Below are 26,681 nucleotides of genomic sequence, written 5' to 3'. Positions count from 1 at the left end.
CTGTAAGACTTCACCCAGTTCTTTAAGAATGTCTCTTTGAAGACGGGTGAAGTGGCATACGTAGTTCAGCGACCGCATGGCAAAGGTCGCTGATGAGAACATCCGCTTGCCGTACCTATCCATTGTCCTAGATTCCTTATTAGGCGGATGGATAGGTACTGAAGGATCAGCCAGTTCCTTCTTAGTGGCCGCCGCCACCACCATGGCATCAACTGGGACACCTTTGGATAGAAATTGCTTATCAGAAGGGGCTGTTATAAATTTAGAAGGCCTCCGTGGGGTGGGTTCCAACGAGTCAGGGGCCGTCCACGCCTTCCATGCCACCACTTCCATAAGGGGGTCGAAGGGCGGAGACACCCAGGAGGTGGAGGGTCGTGAACCAAAAGCCTCCAGGTAAACCGACTCGTCCTCGGAAGGATTAAGGGAAGACCAGTTCCCCCTCTGTTTAAGGATTTCAAAGATGTCAGAGAAGGAGACATCCTCAGAGGGGGACCTTGGGGATCCTTCCGACTCATCCAAGTCGGTATCAGATGTGACGGACTCAGGGGAGTCCACATGCTTCCTCTTACATGTCCTCTTACGCGGGGGTTCACCTGACGGATCAGGGGAAACCTCGGAAGAGGAGGATATTCCCAATGGGGAAACCTGAGGCGTTGGATCTTGATGGCCGGGGGCGAGAGAGTGGGAAGAGACATCAGCAGGCACTACAGTGGGAGGAGCTGATGGAGCTGACCGTAGAGCAGGCACTGGGGCCAACACGCTCCTCATGACCTCGAAGGTGCCCCTGTCAGGCAGGCCAGAGAGCTCCCGCTCCGAAGAGCTAGGAATCCCAGCCGGCACCGACAGGGACGGCTCCGAAGCCGATGTCGGAGCCGAACTCACCAACGCCGACGCTCCGAGAGGGAGAACGGGGTCGGACAAGGGTCCGATGCCACTCACCCCCTCGGAGCCGGCGAGAGAGTCCAAGTGCCCGGATCCCTCCAAGGATGGCACCATGGACGAGATTGGAGCAGACGACGGAGCCGAAGGGGGAGGTATCGGCTCCAACGTCAAAATGGTCATGGCTCCGAGGAGCTCCGGCTCCGAACACTGGGGTAGAGTCGAAGGAGGAATAGTAGGTTGTATGGACGTAGCCACTGTCTGATGAGATGGGCTGTGAAGCATTTGGGCCAGTTCCTGAGACTTTAGTAGTCTATTTACCACCCTCTCAAGATCATGATCGGAAAGCCTGGAAGACCGAGAGGAATGGCTTCGATGGCTCCGCTCCGAGAGTAATGGTGACCTCGGAGCCGAGTGTACAGACTCCAGAGATGGAGATCTGGACCTCTTGCGTGTGGAGGGTATCAGGGTTGATGGAGCCAATGGAGCCGTAGACACGTCGGCTCCAGCCGGAGCCGACATCGAAGACAGAGTCTTACAGGTATCGGCTCCGGCTGGAGCCAATGCAGGTAGCTGCGATACAGAGGTATCGGCTCCAGCCGAAGCCGATAATGTTGCAGAAGATGAGCCACCATCTGAAGGCTTAGAGCTCGGAGCCGACCGTTTAGGTGGTTTCGAAGGCTTCCCCGGCATGGACTTAGCCGGGGAACCTTCGGGCTTTAAAAAGCCCCTTAGTATCAATTTATTCCTGCACTCCTGCAGGACTCTTGGGCTGAATGCATGGCACACTGAGCAAGAGTCCTGCAGGTGCAGGGGTCCCAGGCAATATACACAAGAAGTGTGACCGTCTGTCAGAGACATCTTCTGACAGCACAAGTCACACTTCTTGAAGCCTGAGACCTTTGTCTCCTTCGACATTGTATACGAAGGAAAAACAACAAAAAAAAGGAGAAAACACACACACACTCCAACAAATAGGGATACAGGGATACTGTGGGAACACACACACAGCTAAGAATCCCAGTGAGGGAAATAAGAATAAAATGGAAGGGCCTAAGGCCTAACCTAGGGTGTGGGAGTATGACAGGGATAAGGGATAAAAAATACAGACTAAACTTTAAAATTAACCAAAAACTAGTCTATAAGAGATTAAAAGTATACAAGGGGAAAAACTAAGGTGAAAACTAAGATTTTTGTGAAGAAAAATCACTAACCTGTGAGCCGGTAAAAAGAGCAACCTCGCTAGCGTAAGCGGCAAACGAGATCTGGGTAGTTACCGCTTAGCATCATGGGATATAGGGTTGCCTCGAGCCAGTAAAATCAGCTCTCGAGCTTTAGTATAGGCCGAGTCGGAGCTGAGGTTCGGCTCCGAACCCATCCAGCAAGAATGAAGGCGAGATTGACAACTTAACATCTGTTTTTTCACTGAGCGGGCATCATATGACTTGTCAACAGTTTGAAACTGCTGCTACTGTCTGTAATACACAAGTACTAATTTTTTGTTATATTCTCTCTCTCTATATATATATATATATTTCTCATGAATTTATACTCCACAACCCCCACAGCTTTATTCTCCTGGAATGAAAAACATTACAAGATAACCTTGTGAGTAGTTCTTTGTTGTATGTGAAGTCATCAACTGATTCCACATTGTAAATAAGCATCACAACATGTTTTTTTTGAGAAATTCCAAATGGTTTCAAGCATATGGACATACATTTCTAGGCAATGCTAGTAGGTTTACATGGTATTTTATTTCTTGCTATAGGTTTCTCTATAAACACCCACATTTACAATTTCTTCTAGAATGAAAAACTTGTGTGTATATGTGTTTCTCACTCTTTCCATGTGTGTGTGTGTGTGTGTGTGTGTGTGTGTGTGTGTGTGTATATATATATATAGACAGATAGATAGATATATATATATACAGATATATACACATACATAGACATACACACACACACACACACACACACACACATATACACACACACACACACACACACACACACACACACACACACACACACACACACCAGACTTCAAATAGTTAACATTCAAAAAAGTGAACACAAAAAGAGCAATCTTTTTAGAGCAAAACTAAAAAGATCAGGCAAGCTCCCTGCTAACTATATACACCAACTCCTAAATTGAACTACAGTGGAGAAAGGGAAATTGCCAGACCCCACTGTATTGCGATCTGGCATACAAAACAGCTAGTAGGCTGTAAAACAAGGAAAAAAGAATGGTCAGTCTTTTGAGTAGTCTCTCTTACATTCTGCAAACATATATGTGTTTGTGTGCGTCTATATAAATACACACACACACACACACACACACACACACACACACACACATATATATATATATATATATATATATAAAACTCGTGTCTTATAAAATAATAACTACAAATACTTTCAAGAAAAAGTACGATTTCTGTAATTTTAAGTGTTACAACAAAAAGCATTTCTGACATATGCAGACTGATTTGCGCACACATGAGATGCTGTCATCTCCTTGCATTTAGTTTTGTTCTCTCATAACATCTCTTATATAAAGCTGGGTATCCACCTGTCTCATCCTGAAATGTCATAATATTCTGCAGCAGTACAACCATACTAATATTAATAAGAATGGTCAAATCCAGATCAAAATGGCCATCAGAAAAAGACAATCTGCATTATTTGCAAAACAGTCTGCAATAAAACTTCTGCTATTAGCTGTCTTCAAACTCACAAATATAAAAAAACACAAAAAACAAATATGTATAGTGTTCTGATGTAAAAAAGTAATATACATATACATTTGCAAATTATGATGTGTAAATGACATTTTTAATAAAATTCAAGCTTGTAAGAGTAGTAGTATAGTCTAAAGGAGTTTTATATCTGAATATATCAGTAGCAAGTGCAGAAAATGGAGATTAATGATTTAAAATTTTCTAGGGTGGCAAAAGCCAGGGAACCTTTTTGGCTAGGCTTATATAGGCCCCAGGGCCAATAGCCTAGTACCTACCTATGAACTTATGAATGTGCCAATTTGTTTGTGAAGATATGGCAGTTACAAAAAAAAAGTAAAACAGACAAAAACAGTAACTTTGGAGCAGCCTTTATGAAATGACTGTAAGCAGTTAATGCCTAAGACTCTTATGATGACAGAAGAATAGAAACAGTAGTTCCATAAGAATAACCTCCATGTCTTTCCTTGCTATTAACACATATTGTAGTGGGATCAGGTAACTCAGCATTGCAAACCCTTACCTTACTGTCTATATAGGGATTTAATAATGTCACTACACAAAGGTCTTTGAAATGCTATAAAGCCAAACTTGTAAAGAGGAACTAACAGCTTAAAATTACAGTTCTCCAGCAGGAAATGGACGTATCAATAGAGAAGAAAACTTGTAATTTTAAGGCAAATATTTCTATACACTTTAACCACAATTTGTGAAAAATCGCTTAATTTCACCTTTAAATGTCTACATAGTTTCAAATTTGCTTGTAGTTATAAAACTTTTTTGAAATATTGAAGCTAAATGTATGGTTTGTTCAGAGATGCATTTAAGAGTACAAGCTTACCTTACTCTGGAAAAAGCAAAAAATCTTATCAGAGTTTGTAGGAGCTGATGCAAAACAAGCATTGAAAGTCATAGCAATGTTTTACCATAAGGATACCTACTTTCAACAGTTAGAGCAGTTGAGATATTTTCTGTCAGGGACAAGTTACCAATGCTTTAAGTCAGACTTTATGTCTAAAGATGTCAGACTGTTAATATACCATGCAGTTCTCATAATTATTCCTCTTACCCCCCCAGTATAGCAAACATACAACCCTTTTTTGCATATCTAGCCATCATTCTGCTTGCTTTGTCGTCAGGTATGATTCTGAGTGTACATTATAGCAGAACACTTCTGTGATTCCAGCTCTACAACAGCATGGTATATCTATGGGTTTTTGGTGTAATTTTGCTCCTCTAGGATTCAAATAGAGTGGTTTCTTCGGAGCTCATGGCTGAACATAAGAATTTAAGCAAATCTCTCAAATATGCAATAAAAGGATTCTCTAAATGGTGGAAAAACTAAAGGTCTGGGGCTGTAACAGGGGTTTCAATTATTAATCATGACTGTGTTTAACACGTACTTGGCGATGAAAGGAAGAGTGTTTTTAATGTCATTGCATTCAGCTGTTAAAACATTTACTTTAGGAAGCATTTATGCTCCTTTTGAAACATATCAAGAGTTTTTAGAAGATGTTTCAGAAGGGTTACAAGTACTAGGACATGTATCTGTGTTGCTTGGTAGATACGTATCATTTTGATAGATCTAAATCTCCAAATGAATGGTTATTTCAGAGAAAACATGGGCTCTTGTTAACAGATTAAAAAAAAGCCTATTGGAAACTAGGTTCCAGAAATGACATGTTTTTATGTCACGTGATTTGTACTACATAAAGAATTTTCAAGAAACTAAGCATGTATTGCCATCTGACCACTGTATAATATATGCAACTTTGATATACTCAAAACACAAAAAATAATTAAAAGGAAAAGCTCATCTCACTGGTTTAGGTCTCAGTTATTTTCAGATTATGTTAAGAACAAAGTAAATAATTACTGGTCTGATAATTCCACTACTGTGTTATTTCTGAATACCAAATGGGATGCATTTACAGTTTGTATATACAGACATACAAAAACTTTTCTAACATTAATTTTTACATCCTGAAATCTTAGATCATAAAAACATGCTATTATTAGTCTGAACAGAAATAAAGCCCCTGCGCCCGAAGGATTTATTGCTGAATTTCATCAAGTGTTTATGAAGTAGACCCCTATCTACATAAAACAGCTAATTTAATGTCAATTCCAAAATGGGAGAAACCCAGAACTGTGGCCTTAGCAGAAATGCTATTAATTAAGAAAGAAGGGCAAGACAGTCTAAAACATGATCACTATCGACCTATGTCCCTATTAAATCTTTATTACAAAATAATAGTCAAGGCAGTTAAAATGAAATTACAGTAGAGAGTCAATTATCCAAACATAAATCATCCAAAACATCAATTGTCCGAGCACAGCCTTCCAAAGTTTTTGGGAAGAAAAATTAAAGTCTGAATATGTAAACATTATACACATTTGCTTGTGTGTGTTTTTTGAGCTTATAGCCCGGTTGTGTGTGAAACATATTCTTTATTGTCCACTGAAATTGCTGAATCATTAAAAAGTACATTTCCTGCATGCAGAAAAAACACGATTTTAGAAGTTTTATTTTGTTCAATTATATGTCTGAGTATCCAAACAGTTTGATTATCTGAACTACCCTAGGTTCCAATTGGTTTGGATAATCGACTCTACTGTATTGTTACACTTAACAAAAATGTTATATCCTATACAATTTTAATTTGTCCAAATAGGTAGATGGCCAAATCTTCAAAAATTAGTAAGTAATTTTGTTAAGAACAATATAAAAAATAAAATATGCTGAGTTGATAGAATTGGATGCTTCTAAAGTATTTGGCTTGTTAAACAAAAGTGATATTTTTTGGGGGTTTGGAATAAAGTGATATTTTTGGGGGTTTTGGAATACTATGAAATCCCACAATCATTGATTAATATTATTCAAAATGTACAGTTTTAGTCTGAAGCTTAGTAAACCTAAACAAAATCTTACCAAAGTATTCCTTGTTAACTGGTATAACAAAAGGATGTTATCCTTTACCTGCAATGCCTTTTGTCTTAGCAATCGATTATATAATGAAATCAAGCCAACAAGTTTAGGTGATCCCTCACAATTAGTATAAGCAGACAAGCTAATACATATAATGGCATATTTCAGTAATTATATGGAAACTATGACAGATGTTTTAAAGGAGGCCCAAAATGTAAATGTTTATGTTATTAACTATAATAAATCAGAAAGATTAAAATTATAAAAAACTCAAGTAAATTTGATTTTTTATTATTCTTATAGTGATGGATATTAATTTTCTGGGATTACATATTTTAAAAGACTTGACCAGACAGCATATTATACAAAGTATTTGATGAAAATTGAGAATATTTTGAAGAAATATCAGAATAAATGTTATTCATTGTTGGGTAGAGTTAACATTATCAAGATATCTCTATTTCCTTTGATTTTGTTTCCACTGCAGAACTTTATAATTCCTCTGACAAAAAAGTGGATTCCTCAAATTAAAAGTTTCCAAATTTTTGAGGAGAAAAAGTTCACCCAGAAACCGTGGAAAGTAATAAATACCTGAAACTTGAGGATTAGCAATTTGTAATATTATTAAATATGTGACTTCTTGTGCTTTTGGAAATGTTGCCAATATGCAATACTTAAATAAACAAGTATAAATAATGATAGGTAACTTGATTCCCTTCCAAAATTATTAAGTATCAATTCCCCAGATTTTGTTATAACAGAGTATTTCAAAGCTTGTATTCCACAAATATTAGTTTTGTTAAAATATTTTCAGATGCAATGGAAAAATCATCAGACAATCCAGTGCTATCCATGGATTAAATCGTTGAGACCTTCCTTATGAGATACTACATGGAAACATTATGAACCAAAAGTAAATATAAAAATCCCTTCATTTCAAAATTAATTAATGATATGCATCTAATCTTGCAAGTACAACAAAACATAAACATATTAATGTAAACAAATAACTGCAGCATATAAAGTTCAACAGGAGATGCATCCAAATAATATCTTAACAAGGAAATCCAAACAGGAATTTCTTCTTGTAAGTGAGTTTAGTGAACAAAGATGGTTAAGATTATAAAATATATTTATGTAAATCATAAATCAATAATGAGGAGTAGAACCTTTTAATATAAAATAACCTCTAGTATACATTATAACCCTAACAAATTATTTTTAAAGCATATCAAACATTCTCCTGCTTGTTGGCATTATCAATGTAAGCCTGCAGATTTGTATCATTGCTGATAGCTATGCCAACAAATACAGTACTACTAGAGGGAAAACACACAGACTATTAAATAGTTGTTAAAAATAGTTCTTTTTCAGCTGCATCTTTTTTGGATATTTCAGACATATACTCTGTAACAATTGTGTCTTCGCTGAAGGTTAGTCGTCGGGCTTGCAACTTGGCACCATAAAAATCTACTGCCAATCATTAGCGGACCGGAGTTCTGCTGTGGCGACCCCTAACTGGGAAAAGCCGAAAAGACAAACAAACTCTGTAACAATTAAGTTAAAGATTCTAAATATATCATCGGTAACTTAAAGAATGATATTAAAAGCATGGAAAGTTGTTCCAGTACCTGAATTTATAGAAAATGATCTGAGTCTTTATGAAGACCATCTATATTCTTCATAAAAAGGATGTTCATTGTTGAAAGTTTTATCTACACTTAAGTTAGAGGAACATAAGCTTTCAATTTCCCTCTCTTTTTTTCTTTCCTCTTCTTTTGCTACCTTTACGTGATTATGGTAAACTGCAGATTACATATTGAGAAGGGTACATTCTTCTAGTTGTTGTGTGTTATTCTATTTTAATCTTAAATAAAAAAAATACTTTGGGCTTTTCTATGTTCAGGATCCAACTATAGCTCTCCTTCAGAGAAGATAAGTTTCTAGTGGGTCATTTAAAGTAGCCCTTCCCAGAACACAGAGCTTCTCTAAAGAACATTGTCTGAAGGACTGCCCAAGAAAGGACAGCTCTCACCATCATCATCATTACAGTCCTAATAGATGACAATTAACTACCCTAAATATGTTAGGCCTTCATAATCTTCCTTGTTTGAAATGGATACAAGTGGAGCATTCCCTGTCTTTTTCTGAGAGCAACCTCTCAAATGTTTAAGGTGTGGGATCAGCTCTAAAAGACATAAGCACATTTTGTACTAAAACAAAACATTCTTATATTACCTTCTTCTAATCACAGAATACAAAAGCCTTGAACATCCGGACAACCTGAGCCCAGTCTGACATCTTTGCAAAACTAAGTCAAATATCCATTCCTCATAGCTTTAGATCAGCTTAAAAAAAGACTGAACACAATTAGAACATTATGGCTACAAAAGATTATTAGAAAAAAAAAATTACAACACACAGTATATCTGCTGAAGAAGTAAAATACACTTTAGTAGCTACTCTGAAATAATGAGTCTGCCTCTTAATAAGGTGATTGTCCTTCTCCAGACTTTAAATTGGCTGCTTTATTAAAAGTCCACGACTGTGATGTCTTCACTAAAAGAAGTAGACTGTATGAAGAAAAGGTCTGAAGCACTGACTGTCTTTGTGAGGAAACAAATCTGGAACCCCTTTAGATATAATGCCTGATTTAAGCCTCTAGAGACTGATGTCCATAACAGGAAATTTTCTTTTAGTTTTGAAACTGATAAAGTTTGTCCTGCAACCATTTCTTTTCCTACTAATTCTTTATCACATATATAAACAGCAGGATGATGAAAAGAAGAAATGTATATTCCATATTAATTCTTAATAACAAATATGGAACCGAGCCGGCCATCTTCCAAGCTTGCGACAGCCACAAACTCTCGAGCTAAACTCCTACCCAAAATTCCCTTTCCCTGTTACCTCAGATTGAGTTTGTAAGTCAAAAAAAGTAGAGGCTACCTCTGGTCAAAGGACTTAACGAAACCGGATGATGAGATCCACTATAAGCCTCAGGAGGGGGAAGGAGGGAGGGTCGTAATGACTGAATGAGGATCAACAATACAGATGGAACGTTATGGTAAGACATAACTTCTTTATCTGATATTGTTAATCCTCGTTCATTCTTTATGTCTGGGACAGAGTCCCCAGCTACCTTTATTCCTGGGAGGCTCTCATGGAAGGACATTCCTGAGCACCACTGAACCAAAGGACACTCTTCCTCTGGAGGCCAAATCCAATTTGTAATGGCTGATGAAGGTATGAGGTCTAGCCCAAGTTGCAGCTCCACAAATGTCAGGTAAAGAAGCTCTAGCATGGAAGGCAGCAGAAGTTGCTACCGATCTAGTGGAATGAGCCCTTACGGCTGTAGTCTGAGGGATATCGTGAGTTTTGTGAATAAACGTTACACAGTCTTTTAACCATTTAGCCAATGTGACCTTAGAAACAGCACATCCAAGTCTAGGCCCAGAATAGGCCAGGAAAAGCTGATCTGATTTGCAAGAAGCCTTAGTTCTGTCCAGATAGAAACAAATTTGCCTGTGAATGTCTAGGGTATTTAGATAATACTCTCCTCTGTTAGAATGATTGGGAAAGAAAACTGGCAATTCAATAGTTTGGTTAATGGACATTTCAGAAATCACTTTTGGCAGAAAGGAAGGATTAGTTCTCAATGACACTCTATCTTTATGAAAGATCAAGTAAGGCCGTTTGATGCATAGAGCTTGAAGTTCAGAGATACGTCTGGCAGAAGTAATGGCGACCAAGAACAAAGTTTTCCAAGAAAGACTTGAGGTTGCATGAAGAAGCTGGTTCAAAAGGAGACGTTGTCAAAGCTTGCAGGACTAATGACAGGTCACATGGCTGGATAGGTTCTCTAAAAGGGGGTTTCAAATGATTTACGTCTTTTAGAAAGGTCTTGCATAATTTGTGTGACATAAGGGAAGAGTCAGGGACACCATTGTGAAAATTAGATACTGCGGCCAAATGAACTCGAATGGTAGAAGCAGAAAGGCAAGAATGGAATAAACTGGACACATATTCCAGTACTACCGGCACTGGTGCTGAAAAAGGGTTTATCCGGTTTTCCTTCAGCCAAATTGTAAACCTTTTCCACTTGCTGAGATAAGTAGTTCTGGTGGAAGACTTATGAGATGCAATAAGAATGTCATGTACTGGGGAAGAAAGATCAGTCTGCCTGGCAATCAACGGAAGTGGAGGAGCCAAGCTGTGAGCTTCAGGCTGTTCAGGTTGGGATGAATCAGGTTCTGCGGATGGGAGATCAAGTCCAGAGTTGGATCAAGAATCCATGGTTGATCTAGCATGTGAGGCCATAGGAAGGTGAACCAAATTTGACGAGGCCGATATGGTGCTATGAGGATTATCTTGCCCTTCAACCAGCGCACTTTCTTCAGGAACTGGGGAATGAGAGTAAAATGGGGAAAGGCATAAAGCAGACCCGAGGGTCAAGCATGGACTAAAATGTCCTTGGGTGACTGTCCCCGAGGGGGAATCAGGGCGAAGTATTTGCTGCATTTGTAGTTGGTTGGGGATGCAAAGAGGTCGCAGCAAGGGAGACCTCAGTGGTTGAAAATATCCACCACTATAAGAGGATTCAGAGACCACTTGTGTGGTTGCAGAATGCACCTGCTCAATCTGTCTGCTATCACGTTGGAACTCCCGGGAATGTGCGTTGCTATCAGAAAATGGTTGGTAGCCATCGCTCATTGCCATATCCTCATGGCCTCTCAACAAAGTGGGTAGGATTAGGTTCCGCCTTGTTTGCTGATGTACCAGACTACAGCCATGTTGTCCGATTGTATTGCAATAGTCCCTGACGGAAGGAGGGGATCAAATGCTTGCAACGTTAGAAGCACCGCCCTCAGTTCTAGGACATTTATATGCAGATGGGCCTCTAGTTCCGACAACATGCCTTGGACTGTCTTCCCCTAAAAAACCCCCCCACTCCATCAGGGAGGCGACCGCAGTCACTGTGGCTTTGGGTTGTAGGGGTGTGAAAGGGCAAGAACATTGTGATGGGTACTGCGACATCCACCAAATCAAGTCTTGTTTGCATCTTTGAGTCACCCGAATCTGGAATGATAGATGAAACGGAAAAGGGTACCACTGGGTGAGTAGTAACCGTTTAAAAGCCTCATGTGGAATCTCGCAAGGGGGACAATGGTGATGGAAGCTGCCATGGAACCCAACAGCTGGAGGACAGAATGTGCTGTGGACTTTTCCCTTGAGAGGATGGGTATGAGTTGTTTTATCCTTAAAATTCTGTGCTCTGGAATCAATGCTGTGCAGTTCTTTGTATCAAACAGGACCCCAATGAATTCTATGGATTGGGATGGGGGATAGGTTGGATTTTTGCCAGTTTATAGCTACACCCAGCCTTTCTGCAGTGTGAAGAGAGTATGCCAAGGCTTCTTCCAATAGATGTCTGGTGGGGCGGTGATGAGCCAGTTGTCTACGTATGGAAACACCTGGAATCCTTGCAGTCGCAGGTGAGCTTTGACAACTGCCATGCACTTTGTGAACACTCTGGGGGCTGTAGAGAGTCCGAAGGGCAGTACTCGGAACTGGTAATGACTGGCTCCCACACGGAAGTGAAGGAATCTTTGATGGTCTGTCCACCTTTATGTGGTAGTATGCATCTTGAAGATCTATAGAGCACATCCAATTGCCTGCCTCCAAGAGGGGAGGATAGACTGTATTGTGACCATCTGGAATTTCCTCTACAAATTAGTTTAGCACACTAAGATCCAAAATCGGTCTCCAGTCTCCGGTCTTTTTTGGCACCAAAAATAATCTTGAGTAGAATCCGGATCCTATCTGGCCTGGTGGGACTATTTGGATGACTCTTTTTCTTAGCAGCTTTGAAATCTCTAATGTTGCTTCTTCCCTTTGACTGGGTGGAATGTTGGGTAAGTTCCTTAGGGGGACAGGTCAAAGATCGAAGGGAATATGATAACCTCTGGTTATTATCTCTCGTACAAAAGAATCGGTGGTAATGGTTAGCTAGGCAGAAGGGTACAAAGAGAAACGACCCCCAACCGCTTCCAGAGGAAAGCAGTTTGGCCGCTCTTCAGGAGCACTGGTAGGACTGGCCAGAGAAAGAATCTCTGGAACCCTGGTTACGTGTCTTTCATACGAGTTTCCCCCTCTGCCTCTAGGGGAAGACTCAGCTCGTGTGTCAAGGAAAGAACCTTGAGACTTTTTGTGCCACATCTTCTCACTCTTATGGTTTCTGGAGAAAGCCCATTGAGAGGAAGAATAATGGACAACCATGGCAGAAGGGGTCTTACCGTCCAGTTCACATCTAGCCAGTGTGTCTTCTACCTTGGGTCCAAATAACGAAGACACTTCAATGGGAGCGTTCAGAAAGGAAGCCTTGAAGGGTCCGCAAAACCACACAAGCACATCCAGGCATGCAGTCTCATGACTATGCCTGCACCCGCTGCTCTAGCTGCTCCTTCTGATGCGTGAAGCATCAGACGCATGGAGGAGTTAGAGATCGATTCAAGGGTGGCTTACTGTGAGGCCACTTTGTCCCGGACCTCATCAGGCACAGCTCCAGCCAAAGTTTCAGACAGCTCAGAAATCAAGTCTCTTTGAAGCCTGGTAAAATGTGCCATATAATTCAGGGACCTGACTGCAAAGGTTGTTGAAACAAAAGTATGCTTCCTTAATCTGTCCAGTGACCGGGACTCTTTGTTGGGCGGGTGGACAGTCTGGCTTTCTTCCGCCAGATCTTTTTTTGTTGCGGCCGCCACCACCATGGCATCTACAGGAAGACCTTTGGACCAGTGAGGATCACTATCTAAAGGGGACAAGATTTTATCTGGTCTGTGGGGAATGACGTCAACGGTTTCAGCAGTCTTCCATGCACACTGCATGACGAGCCGGACAAGGTCACCCAGGAGGTAGGGGGCCGGGCGCGAAAGGCCTGCAGGAACACAGACTCTCCAGAGGTCGGGTTAGAGAGCCGCCATTCACCTCTCTGCTTAAGTATTTCGAGGATATCTCCAAAGGATACCTCAAAAGGTGACCGAGGGGACGCTTCCCCATCATCAAAGTCTGTGTCTTCCATGAGGGACTCATCTGGGGAGTCCACGTGCTTCCTCTTACATGAACTCTTGCGAAGAACTTCCTCAGGGGGAGAATCTGGGGAAGACAGTGCAAAAGGGGCCTCCTATGCGAGCGTGTCCTGAGGCCCTTGTGCCCGGTGTCCGCCAGGGGTGGCTTGTGTAAATTGCGGTCCAGAGGAGGATGGGGGCACTGATAGCACAGGATCGCCAACAGATGCAGGAGCCTTCTCCATGAGTTGGAAGGCTGGTCCACCTGAGGAGGTTACACCTCGCTCAAGCAAATCAGCCCGCCGACTCGGAGTCCCTGGATGGCTGTGAAAAACAGGAGTACGTACACCACAGCTGGCCTCCTGAGCAGTGACCAGTCTCTCCTGCCACAAAGGCAACTGCAGTTCCTTAGTGAGGTCCATGAAAGGAGCCGAAGTGAGGGAAGTCTGTGCTACAGTAAGGGGCTTCAAAGGCAATGAAGGAGGAGAATAGGTAGGGGTCTTTGGAGAGGGGTGTTCACCTCCAAAGGAAGAGTAGGTCCTGGAGGGTTGGATACCTCTGGCCGAAAGCAACTGATCCTCAAGACGCACCACATCATGTTCTGAGAGGCTTCTAGTCGATCTCATGGATATAGAGTCAGGTCTATCCAAGGATGAAGAAAACTCGGTGCCCACAAAGGGGTCTTTGGATGGTGCTAAAATAGGTGTCTGCACCGAGAACAACGGAGCCGTTAAGGCTTGTACTACTGGTGTCTGCACCGAGGAGATCATTGGTGCCGAAGTGGTAGTTGGCACTATGGTAGGTGCTGAAAGAGTCTGTGCAGAAAATGAGGTGGTCGGTACCGAGAGGATCGTCGGTGCTGTGTAAACTGTCGGAGTTGAAGCAGGAGAGGGCATCGGCACAGTCATTGATGCCGAAAAAGTCTGCATCGAAGAAAATGTCGGTGCCGGTAAGGGAGTCTGAACCGAGGGGCCCCTCTGTTCTGATGAGGTGTAGGGCACAATACTCGGTGCCAAAGTAACGGATGGTGCAGAAGGCTTTGGTGCAGAAGATCTAGGCACCGAAAGCTTCCGGGCTGAGGAAGTCAAATCCAAACTAGAAAGTTTGGCCTTCTTAGGTCTCGGTTCCTGGTGGTCCCCAGCAGGAGACAATGGAAGAGACTTGGCCTTCTTGTGTTCATCTCTTTTCTTATGGGAACTAGGAGGGGTTGAAGCCTCCGACCCAGAAATAGCCTCTGAAAAGGAAGATTTAAGCAGTCCCTTTAAATCAGCTTATTTTTCCTTTTCACCAAAGTCCTGTTAGAAAGGTTAGCACAAATCCCGCAATGTGGGTCCACAGTCAAATGAGGCACTCCCAAACAGTAAATGCATAATGCATGTGCATCCAAAATAGGCAATTTATGCCCACAATCCACACATCTTTTACATCCTGGACCACCTTTTTTCTCTGCCATGATTGGAAGGAGGAAGGAAGGAAGAAGTTACCAACAATGGTACGAGAAATACCCGAAGGTAAAGCAAGGAAAGGTTTTATCAATGACAGTAAAAGAGTTACCTCATGGCAAGAAGAAAGAAGGGCTAGAAAAAAAAAAAAATAGAGTCGCTAGATGGGATAGGGTAAGCGATAACTATTTAACAAGATTTGAACTGAGAAGAACTGTAATACGATTAGGTATAATCAAAGAAAGTTTTACTTAGCTCAAGAGAAGTGGCTTGACACGACTGAATGGCGACACGGCAAACAAAATCTGAGGTAACAGGGAGAGGGGAATTGTGGGTAAGAGTTTAGCTCGAGAGTTTGTGGCTGTCACGAGCTTGAAAGATGGCCAGCTTGGTTCCGATAAGGAATGAACAGTGGTGCAGTGGTTAACATTGTCGCCTCACAGCAAGAGGTTCTCCGGTTCGATTCTCGGCTGGGGTGCCTTCTGTGTGGAGTTTGCATGTTCTCCCTGTGTTCGCGTGGGTTTCCTCCGGGTACTCCGGTTTCCTCCCACATTCCAAAGACATGCATCTGGAGCATTTCTCCCCGGGCCTCCGCTGAAAACAGGCTCTGTGGAACCTAGTCGGACATTCCCGGTCAACAAATGTTAAATAAAAATAAATAAATAAAAAATAAAATTACAATATCAGATTATATACTCCATTATGAATATAACGCCCTTGAATATCTATACCTTGCCACACTGAAAGCTTCATACATTTTCATTTTATTAATATAATTTGATGGAGATTACATTCATATTTTTAACAGAAGAAATGGGAGTTTTAACTACAGACAGAGAGGCAAAAATATTTAATAGTTTCGTGAGCTCAATAAACACCTATAAACTCTTTGCTCTCTTAATTAAAGTTTTCTGGTTAAAAGTAGCAGTGAAGACACAATCTGTCACGTTCTTTCCCTAAACTGAATAAGTAAATAATAGCCTAAGAAAGGGAATTTGCCAGCTGCAAGACTGTGTGTTGATGACTTCCTCAGCAGACACTATTTATACAAGCCAAGCAGACAAATGTTTGTCATTTACTTTTCGTTTTTTAAGAAATTCAGGAATTCTTTTTATCGCCAAGGAGTGCTGTAGGACATAAGCCAACAAACTGGAGAATCTATGTGCAGGAACCATTTACTCAGGAAAGCAAAAAAGAACTTAGAATGGCATGAGCTGTGCTCTCTTATGCACTGGAGTATGACCTTTAATGGCTATAGCATGAGACTAAATAGCATGAGACTACAGCCATGAACACTAAGGGATATCAACTGATGAAATTACCTGAATGGAAGAATGTCTCTGTGTGACTAGATTTTCTGCAGCAATGATACTAATATCTACAGCTACAGAAGGGACACAGGGTTGTTAAAGTCAATAGCATTCAAACAGTATGAGAATGTTCCACAACGTGCCCTGAGGTGGAAGATAGCTAGTTGACAGAAGCCGGTAATGCTAGACCTGATTTAGGGAATGGCCACTGTCTCACACCTGTGTTTCAATTCTTTTTCTTGCCTTTTACCTTCTTTTCTCCTCATGTTGTTCAGTACTTCTCTTATACCTGCAGCCTTGAGTCTTCCTCATCTCAATAGTGTGACGGTACTTGTGCACCTGTGAGGAAAGAGTAGAGGTCCTCCCTAGGGTCAAATATCTTATTTCTTCACTTTATTTCCCTTAACCTCTAAAGTTTCATAGATGCAATATAATTAGCAAGAGTGTGCCTCTAAACTGATAAGCTGCAAGATTAAACTTAAAGCAGACCTCAAAGGATTAAGAGTCATAGCATGAATACAAAAAGACTGGCATAAATTATTAATGGAAACTTGAAAACGTTTCTCAAAAGGGTAGATGGTGCGCTTATTCTTGCTTATCCATTACTAGAGAGATACTAAGAACACTTGTCTTAACAAAACATTCAGCAAACAATGACTGGTGAGTGATTAAATAAGTGAGCTGTGACACCAACTCCCATTATATAAACACCAAAACTGATATTATAGTATGCATATTCTGAGCCAGCAAAAGGTGAGGTGGTCCTAATCATACAAACTTACATGGTTCTGATATGTGGAATGAAAAAGAGTACATCACGACAGATTATGTATAAAAACTATTCTACATTAATTGCATTACTCTTGTTAAAACAAGGTGATCAGATTGCAGTTTCCCTTCCTTTGCCACTGTAGTGCCAAGTACTCAATTCCATACTTTTAAAAAACTGCCCTTGTATCTCTTACCAGGAGGAAGGAACTGCAGCTGGTTGCTAGCCAATCGAAGATGGCGCAAAGATCTTAGCCGACCAATTTCGGGGCAGACAATTGTTAAGGCATTGTCACTTAAATCTAGATACTGGAGTTTAATGAGAGCGCCAATTGCTGTAGAAACAGAAAGGAAAAAATATCTCTTGAAAGTTGAACCTAAGTGGCAAGCACACATTTTCATTTACAGATATACAGACAAAAATTTGTAGCAAATATAAACTGCTTGGGTATCTCTTTCAAAGAATGTCTGCTTATCAGGTTCACCATCATACAACATATCACTAAGATTGTACCATCTGATCTCCCACATCATGGCTTTCATGCCATGTCACATTTATCCTGTGATTCCCGAGCTTGTAGCCACCGACTTTCCAAGATGAAATGGATATTGAGGATTCTTACTCAACTTCTGACTTTTGGTGCTAATTCTCCACCTTTTTTTCTGCCTTGCTTGGGGTTGCTTCTACCCTATCCAAGTCATTATTAAATATCCTGTAATTTTTAATACTGCAAGTCTGGCTCTATGACATATACATCCAAAAACGAAGTAAGATAGAAGACTCACTTTATTTTTAACAAAAAAACAAAGCTTTTGGGAGTATCCCTTCCTCAGTGTTGATTAATACATTTCTAATTAAAAATGAACACATTATACAGCAAACGGACAAATGCCATATGTTCATTTTTAATTAGAAATGTATTAATAAACACTGAGGAAGGGATACTCCCGAAAGCTTTGTTTTTTGGTTAAAAATAAAGTGAGTTTTCTATCTTACTTCGTTTTTGGTGTTATACTGGCTCTGAATAGAGAAGATTAAAACCGTGGTTGGAATATATATGTTTATCTATGACATATACAGGCAGAACTGCGACTGCAACCCAGGTAACCAGGGTTCAAATGACAACCTCAGGCAGGCAGAAAGAGAGAGAGAGAGAGAAGTCAAGGGGTGTAGCATGCTCAAAAATCCTAGGGGGCAAGAGGGTTGCAGGCAGCCAGGCACTCAGGGTGCACATAAAGAAAAAACAGCTCTCTGGTGGATACCAGGAAAAACAATTCCCATGCTTCATGGAAGGGGGTGGGGCTGCTTGTGGCAATATCCCTGGTATAAGTGAGAAAAAATCTGTGGCATCAGCCCATTGCATGTCCCTCTTCCTCTGTTTTACTGAGTTTACACGGGGAGGTTGCCCCGTAAAGCAAAAACACTTAAACTACTAATGATGGCCTCTCTCAGCCAACGCTAACCCTCAGTGATATGGGAATGAAGGGTTCAACTGGCCAATAGGGAACTGATGAATGACAGGCAGTGGGGGAGACAGCAAAAAAAAAAAAAAAAATCACTGCTGCATGATAAAGAAACAAACCAGCACATTTTATTTTCTCTAAAGGCACTCGTTCATTTTACTTCTCATTAAAATGTAAATGTGTTTCACTTTGTTATTTTTTCTGATGTAATCACTTCAATCTAGCTATCAGTCCTAGTAGAAATCTTCATAAGACAAGGCCCATAAAAGTCAGCTGGCTACCGTTATGGCATCTTGTCAAATAAGGTGTTATATTTTTATGTTAGCTTGCATGCATGACCAAGTATAACACAAATGCTTTAGTTGGAAAGCATCTGTACTAGGCTGGTATGAAAACAAAGAAAAGGCCAATAATTTGTCAAACAACAGACACAAAATTACATCCGAGTAATGCCTCCAGGTGCATCTGCAGTTAACTCCTACTGACGCCTCTAGGCATCAAATATTGCTTATTCATATATGCATCAATAACTCCAAAACCATGATATGTACAAGGTTTTAAAAGATTTCATCTTAAAGCTTACACAATGGCAAACTTAACTGCATTAATATTTGACCTCTGTCTCATGTAGATAAATAGATATTAACTGTTGTTTTTATTATATTAATTTATATAGATATACATTTCACACTTTTCAAAATATCTCAACAACCAAGTAACACAGACAGAACTCCTTAGCCTCATATGAAAGCTGTCAGCTAGACGAATAAAATGCCGCTGACAGTATGTGTGTAACTTGAGTGGTTGCTGAGATATTCTAAGTTGTTTACAAAATATTACAAATGTAATAGTTACTGTGTTTACTGTGACTTACAAAATTCGGTTTAAGACCTAGAACCTAAAGAATACTACCACTATAAAAATAGTTTGCGGTGAAACGTTTGCCATTTATACTTCTTTCATAACCCTATGGTTCCAGAGATATGAACATTTGTTTGAAATGTGAGGACATAGTTTGATTCTGTAAGGATTAGGCTCCACCCATTGGAAGTTACAGTGCAAACTTCCTGAGCTCCACTGGAGTGAATGAGTTAATGAACATTAATGGACCCATCTATATATCTGTTAATAAATTTTAATGAAGAAGAGGTGCATTGCTCCTTGATAAGTGAAAGTAAAATTGTTGCCATTTCATTTGTTTAACTAGGTAAGCCCACTGGTCATTAAATGTCCCTTTTTCAGTGGTGAGCAAGCACTCAAGAGTCAAACACTAAGTAAATGGAGATTACATATATGCAACTATTTCAGGCAGGGGCAATAATGCCCTTCTAGCGTGCCAATACACCAAGACAGTTATTCCCATAAGTGTTGAGATTGTTCTTAAAATTTTTAAACCAGTGCTTGCTTAAATGTAATTTAGTAGAATATTCCATGCATCAGCTACTCTCTCTCAAAACAGCCAATTACTACATATCTTATTCCTATATAATCTTCTACGTAGGTTGTCTGATGATTCTCTACTACTTATTCATAACCTCAAACATTCGTAGAGGTAGGTGTCTCTAAAAGTCCTATATACCTGAATAATGTGTCCTCTTAAATGTCAATATAGGATACTGTACAAGATATTTTAGTCTGTCATAATAACTTAAATTTTCACATCCATGGATGCCTTTGGTATATTTTCTCTGTACGCTTTCCAGTTTACTCCTGCTTGTATTTTATGTATGACCCTATCAAATACTGAAGTTAAGTCTATATAAATTACACCACAGCACAATTTGTCATTTATAGTTATGTGTGTGTATATATATATATATATATATATATATATATATATATATATATATATATATATACACACACACACACACACACACACGTTATCTTACAGGTGGTTATAGATCTTTTTTCAACATAAGCATGTTGATAAATGGCTTCAAGCCCAACTTTAACAATTCTGACAATAATTTATCCAAAATAACCTTCTCCATTATTTTTCAACAACATGAAAGTAAACTTATGGGTCTACACAGGATCATAAGAAGTTACTAAGTTAATGACCCTAGGACCTTTTCAAGCCTATCCAAGCTTTACCCTTATTTCCATGATCAGCCCCTGTCCAAGAAGGACACAGGTGGAACCTCTGGGGTGAATTTACAGTTACACAGCCAATCGTCCAGACTGTGTTTGAAGAGGGCCAATGAGGTGCTCTGCTTGGCATGAAGCGGGAGTCTGTTCCAAAGGTTTGGTAATATAGAATGCTCTTCTTACCACTGTGGAGACATGGTGATCAAAGGTAAGGTTGCTGTCAACCTGTGTGCCCAGGTCTCTCACTACTGAGTGCGTACACAGGCTGTTGTTATTGATGTGGTAGTTAGCAGGAACATCACTCTTACTGAAAGGGATAATAACACATTTTTTGTATTGAGTTTAAGACCGTGACTTTGGCACCAATCATTTGTTTGTGTAAGACCCTCTTGTAGGATGTTGACATTATTTGGAGATTCTATGACCGCTCCCAGTTTGCAGTCATCAGCAAACTTTGTCAGCCACAGACCTTTAGTTTTAGCTTGTACTTCGGAGAAATAGATTCCAAACAGGAGAGGTCCCAGGACTGATCCCTGTGGAATACCACTGGTTACAAGTCTGCCGCTGGAGGTGGAATTCCCTATTTTGACTATAGGGGTTCTATCAGTGAGCCAGTTACTGACCCATCTAATGATACACCTAGTTCTCTTTTTTTTAATTTCTCCAAATCTTTTGGGTTTCTAATACCATGACGGGAATGGACCCCATTCCTAAGTCAAAGTATGATTAAAGTGCATGAAATTAGTATTGTTTCAATCTTTGATGTCAGCCAGAAGTGTTCTTCGCAGCACCAGTAATGTGCCTCATAATAACCACTCCTGCAATTCATATGGCATTACATGTATCGGTAACATATCTAAATATGATTGTAGATTCTTTTTTATAAGAGACGTTGCTCCTACTACTATTGGAAATATGGTTATCTTTCTTCCACATTGCTCTCATTTCTGCCTGCGAATCCTGATATTTTATGACTTTATGCCTTTCTATATGCAAGACAATGTAATCAATGGATGTTAGTGATTTCAATGATCGATGTTACTTTTGTCTTCTTTTCATGGATCACTATTATCTGGTTTTCTCACATTTACCTTTTGAACTGTTGGTAATGGGTGATCCCATGTGATGTGGACTTCAGCATTTTTATGTTGCTTTGTGACTCATGTTTCCAGTGTTTTTCAGCCACTTCAATACCATAATGTTTGTACAATCCCTACAATCTTGCCACAGTATTATGCCCTTCAGTATACAGTCCTTCTGCCATTAGTATGCCACAATCAGCAACAAGGTGTGCGACTGTTTCCAATTCTGTTTTACAAAACCTACATTTGTCTGTTTCTCCTACATGTTCAATGGACTTTGTAAACCAACGTGTACATAGCCCACTGTCTTGGGCCACCAATATTAATCTTTCATCTTTTGGTTTGAATTCTCCTGTCCTTAAACATTCCTGCATTCGATCCTGATCAACATGAGGTTCTTCCACGAGTTTTCTTTACTTGCAGCTCTATTTATGCAGTTTCCACATTTCTTGCCTTCTCATCTAATCCTTCACCTTATATTCTTTCTTTTGTTTTTTGGCACATTCAGTTGCTGCCTGATTTTTATCTAGTTCTGGTATGAGTTCCATTCCCGCTTGACACCGATATACGTCTGCTAGACTAAGCAGGGAAGTCATCTTAGATTTATTCTCCTCATGTTTCAAAACTTTCACTATGTTTGGGTCCTCTGAGGTCGGCAGACTTGTGTGCAGTCCCACGAATGCAGTTCTATATATGTAATCAGTTTCAAAGAGTCCCATCCCTTCTTCGGAAGAGGAATATATAATCTTGGTATGCACTGATTTTTATAAATCATTCGATGAGCATGAAGCATCCTTCTTGTTTTCCTGTCTGATCTAACACTTTTTGGGGCCAGCCAATCACTCCAAAACTGTAAGGCAGGAAAGGAACAGCAAACTGATTTACTTTTAATTTTTTTCCTAGATGTCAATGCTGCTTTTAGAATTAATTTAAGTCTTTTAAAATATTCTTTACTGATTTTTATTTGCATTTGTTCATGATTTATTGTTGATCCTTCATCAATTCCCAAACATTTATACATTCCCTCTTGCTCAGGTTCTTTTATATCACATTCTTGTCACAAACTGATGCTTTCTTGGTGCTACCTTCCTGCCTCAAAGGTTGTTTTTGCACATTTATGAAGACCAAATGACATTCTTATATCATCTGAAAAAGTTTTGACTACTTGCAGTTGTGCTTTCAGTTCCTCATCTGACGAGGAATACAGTTTTAAATCATCGACAAAGAGAAGATGAGACGTCTTTACACGTTGTTGTTTTCTAGGATCCAAATTATAGCCATGGCCTAATCTGTTAATTAGACAGCTTAATGGGTTAAGGACAAGCTAAGGCCAAGACAGAATAGCAGAGTTGACAGTGAGTCACGCTGGAATATCCCCCTTTTAATTTTTATCTCTGGAATAATAATTTGTCCTTTATCATGGGTTAATTGCAAAGTGGTCTGCCACTGTTTCATGGTCACTGTAATGTAATAAATCAGTGTAGGGTGTATCTTATACATTTGTAAGCACTCTTTTATCCATGAATGTGGGATGCTGTCAAATCCTATTTTGTAGTCAATCCATGCCATACTTCTATTCTTCCCATTTTTACAGTTCTCCTTTACGAATTTTGACTTTATTTAGCAACAAATGATCCTTTGTTCCATATGACTTTCTTTTATCACCCTTTTGTTCTACTGCCACGATTGAATTTTCTTCTAAATGACTATAAACTTTGTTGGCATCAGTTCCCGTGTATAGTTTATACATCGTCGGAAGGCAAGTTATTGGTCTATAATTTTTAGGGTAGCTTACAGGTTCACTCTTAAGTAGAAGCATTGTTTTTCTTGTTGTTAACCAGGATGGTGTCTGTTTGGGGTGTGCATTTAAACAGTTCTTACTCATGCCTAAATCTTCATACAAAGATGTTAATACTTTTAGCCAGAAGTTAGCTACTGCATCTGAGCCTGAGGTTTTCCAATTGGAGGCTTTTCTTAACTTTATTTCAAACTCTCTGGCTGTTACTTCATCCCATTTCATATCCTATACATTTGAACTTCTTTTTCTTTCTTTTACTTCTATCCATTTAGCATCTTTATTATGTTCCACAGGATCTTCATAGATACCTAGCTGAGTGAATTTGTCAATGGTGCCTGAGTGGGGGATAGTTTCAAAAGCCTTGGCTAAGTCTAGGTAGGCTGTTTGTGCAGATTTCTCCTTGTCAAGGGCCTTGGTGACTGTCTCTAAGAAGTCCACCAGGTTTAACAGGCATGATCTCCCTTTGATTCAGTAGGGTAAAGTGTTTGTAGATTACCTATATCTTTGTTGATAATCTGGGCCTTCCTTTTAGGTTATGGATGTAACTAAAGAATGCCTTATGGTTGTCCTTAGTTGAACAAGCTAATTTGGATTCACAGTTAGCTTTGGAGGACTTCACAAGAAATCTTATATGCTTGTTTATGCTGAGGATGGAGTGTTTCCAGTTTAAGGCTCGCTCCCTCTTAATCTTAGACAGCAATTTCTTCCTCTTGTTGTAAAGCCTGTTAATGCAAGTTGTCTACAGGCAGGTTTGTTCTTCCTTGAGTAGCTTGTTTTGGTCTTATCAGTTACGGCTTTGTCAATGCAGTTATACAGATGTTTGTATAAAGCATTTGTGTAGAGCTTGGCATAGTTGCCAGTTCCATCTGAGGGGGGAGGTGCGAAAAGTTTTTTTAGTTTAGTTGCTACTGGGGGGGGGGGGTCAGGTCTGATAGTTACTTCAAATGAGACTGATCTGTGGTCAGATCTCACCAGAGAAGACCTCACAGTGGGGGTTCTACAGTGGTCCCCCATATTGGTAAGCACCACATCCAGGATGTTGGCACCCCTTGTGAAGATGTCAACCATTTGGTCCAGGGTATTGGAGTTAATGATTTTGAGGAACCTTTGGGCAAGTGAGTTTGCGCACAAGTAATTTATCCAGTCAATGGATGGGTATTTAAAGTCGATGAAAACCATGGTGTTCGGACGTATCCTGAAAGACTCAAGTAGATCCAAATAGGCAGAGTGGGTGTTCTGATTCACAGAGAGGGTCATGTAGCTGGCAATGACTTGAACAAATGTCCTACCAATAGTTAATTGCACCTGAAGTATCTCTAGGGAATCATGCTGTCTAGCCAATCTGGAGGTGTATTTGTCTTTAATGAATATTAATACGCCGCTTCCTTTAGTTTTCATGCCTTCAGTTTGTGGTCTGAAAGTGTGAAAGGAGGTATAGTCTGATATGGCTGGGGTGCCCTCCATAGCCATGACTCTGTAGTCGTCCTTTTTCCCTGTCTCTGAAAGATGGGTTGAACAATTGCGTATTTCCAACCTTGAGGTATCTTCCCAAACTTAAATGACTTAATAAATAACAAACATAATAGCACCCCAAGTTCATCCCAAAGTATTTTCAGATCATTATTACTAATTCCATCCCCTCTCCATGCTTTCTTTGTGTACAATTTGTGTAGCTGGCAAAATCAAACCTCTGTACTGGTAGATTTTCTTCCAAACAATCAATGCTCCATATAGTTAAAAGCAAAATCACCAAATATGTAGGTGCTTGAAAATGTCCATGAAAATGCTATCGTTATGAAAACAATATGCATATGTTAGCAAAAGTGCAGATTTTTGCAAATTCTACTAAACAGATGAATGAACAGATTGGTTGTAACTAGTATTAAGAGGGTGTGCTTGTATGCCCTGAATGCGCTATGCTGGAAGCAGCTGCACAGGTAAAGGTTAGATGCTTTTCTGCAGCAGGGTTTCTAGGAACAGTGGGAGTGAAAGAAGCAGGTCCAAACTAGGTATCCATGCTGCTGCTAATAAAGAGAAGCCAATAGCATTAAGTGCTGATACAGCAAGTCAGTCTGAAGGTAAATTGTCAGCTAGTGTAAACAAGCAGCACAATTACACTCACATTTCTTGTTCCAGCTACTTCATACAAGCAGAACATAATTTCCCTGTCAGTACTCCTTTTACTGAAATAAAAACACTGACAGTAAACCACAAAATGGCAGGTAGGTTGTCACCAAGTGAACCTAAGCACTACACTGTAAAAGGTCCCTGCCCCAGTACATCTTTCAGTCACAATTTCAAAAGTTTAAACAAACAGAACATAAATTTAGTCAAAAATAGCGGCTCCCTGATAAGAAACTTCTGATATCGGTAAAAATATATTTTTAAGCAAAAACTGCAAGAAAAACCCAGCCAAGCTAGAATTATCACAGTGTGATACCTTAAACCTCCTGTAGTGGGGGACCATGGGATATAATGCAAATGACCCATTAAGGACAGCATGTGTTTCAGCTACATGGCTGGAATGCGTGGACATCCAGAAGCCATGTAGCTGAAATACTTGATGCCATCGAGGGGTCATTTGCATATATTCCATAGGCTTCCACTACAGCAGATTTAAGGGTCTACTTTAAGCTCTCGAAAGCAGTAAAACCCAAATCCGAATTGCACGACACGGAAAGAGTGAACCGCGAATACATCAAATGAACAAAACTGCGAAAGGGGAAATATCGAAATTGCATAGTTCGCCCGTCTGGGGTATAGCTCCGTAAGGTAAGTGTGTGCAATAGTTATGGACCTTACAGTTAGGGAAGGGTTAAGGTAAGTGCATAGGTAGGTAGTGTATGCAAGGTTTTGTGCAGGTAATGTATGTAAGGTTTAGTGTAGGGTTTTGTTAAGTGTTTGTGTGTGGAATATTTAGTTTGTTTGGGTATAGCTCCATAGGGGAAATGTGCGGTAGTTACGGACCTTAGGGTTAGGGAGGGGTTAAGGATAGTGCATAGACAGTTGTGTATATGGGGTTAGTGTAGGGTTAGCAGTAGGATTTTGGTGCCTTAATTTAGGGTTAGAAGTAGGGATTTGGTTAGTGTATGTATGTGTTTTTTATTG

General features: G+C 40.1%; 1 protein-coding gene across 4 annotated transcripts in view; it reads right to left on the bottom strand.

Annotated features, from left to right (window-relative positions):
* LRRC28 (leucine rich repeat containing 28) overlaps positions 1 to 26,681 on the bottom strand; it is a 1,318,547-nt gene that overhangs the window by 504,734 nt on the left and 787,132 nt on the right. For all 4 annotated transcript variants that reach the window (XM_044078388.1, XM_044078386.1, XM_044078389.1 and 1 more), the window contains one exon: positions 17,336 to 17,473. In XM_044078388.1, coding sequence (XP_043934323.1) covers positions 17,336 to 17,473 — 138 coding nt within the window. The remainder of the gene's footprint in view (positions 1 to 17,335; positions 17,474 to 26,681) is intronic.

This window comes from Protopterus annectens, chromosome 7.part0, assembly GCF_019279795.1.
Source record: "Protopterus annectens isolate FY-2018-M chromosome 7.part0, PAN1.0, whole genome shotgun sequence".
NCBI lineage: Eukaryota > Metazoa > Chordata > Ceratodontiformes > Protopteridae > Protopterus > Protopterus annectens.
Note: the sequence above shows the minus strand (reverse complement) of the source record. Positions and strands in the feature narration are given on the sequence as shown.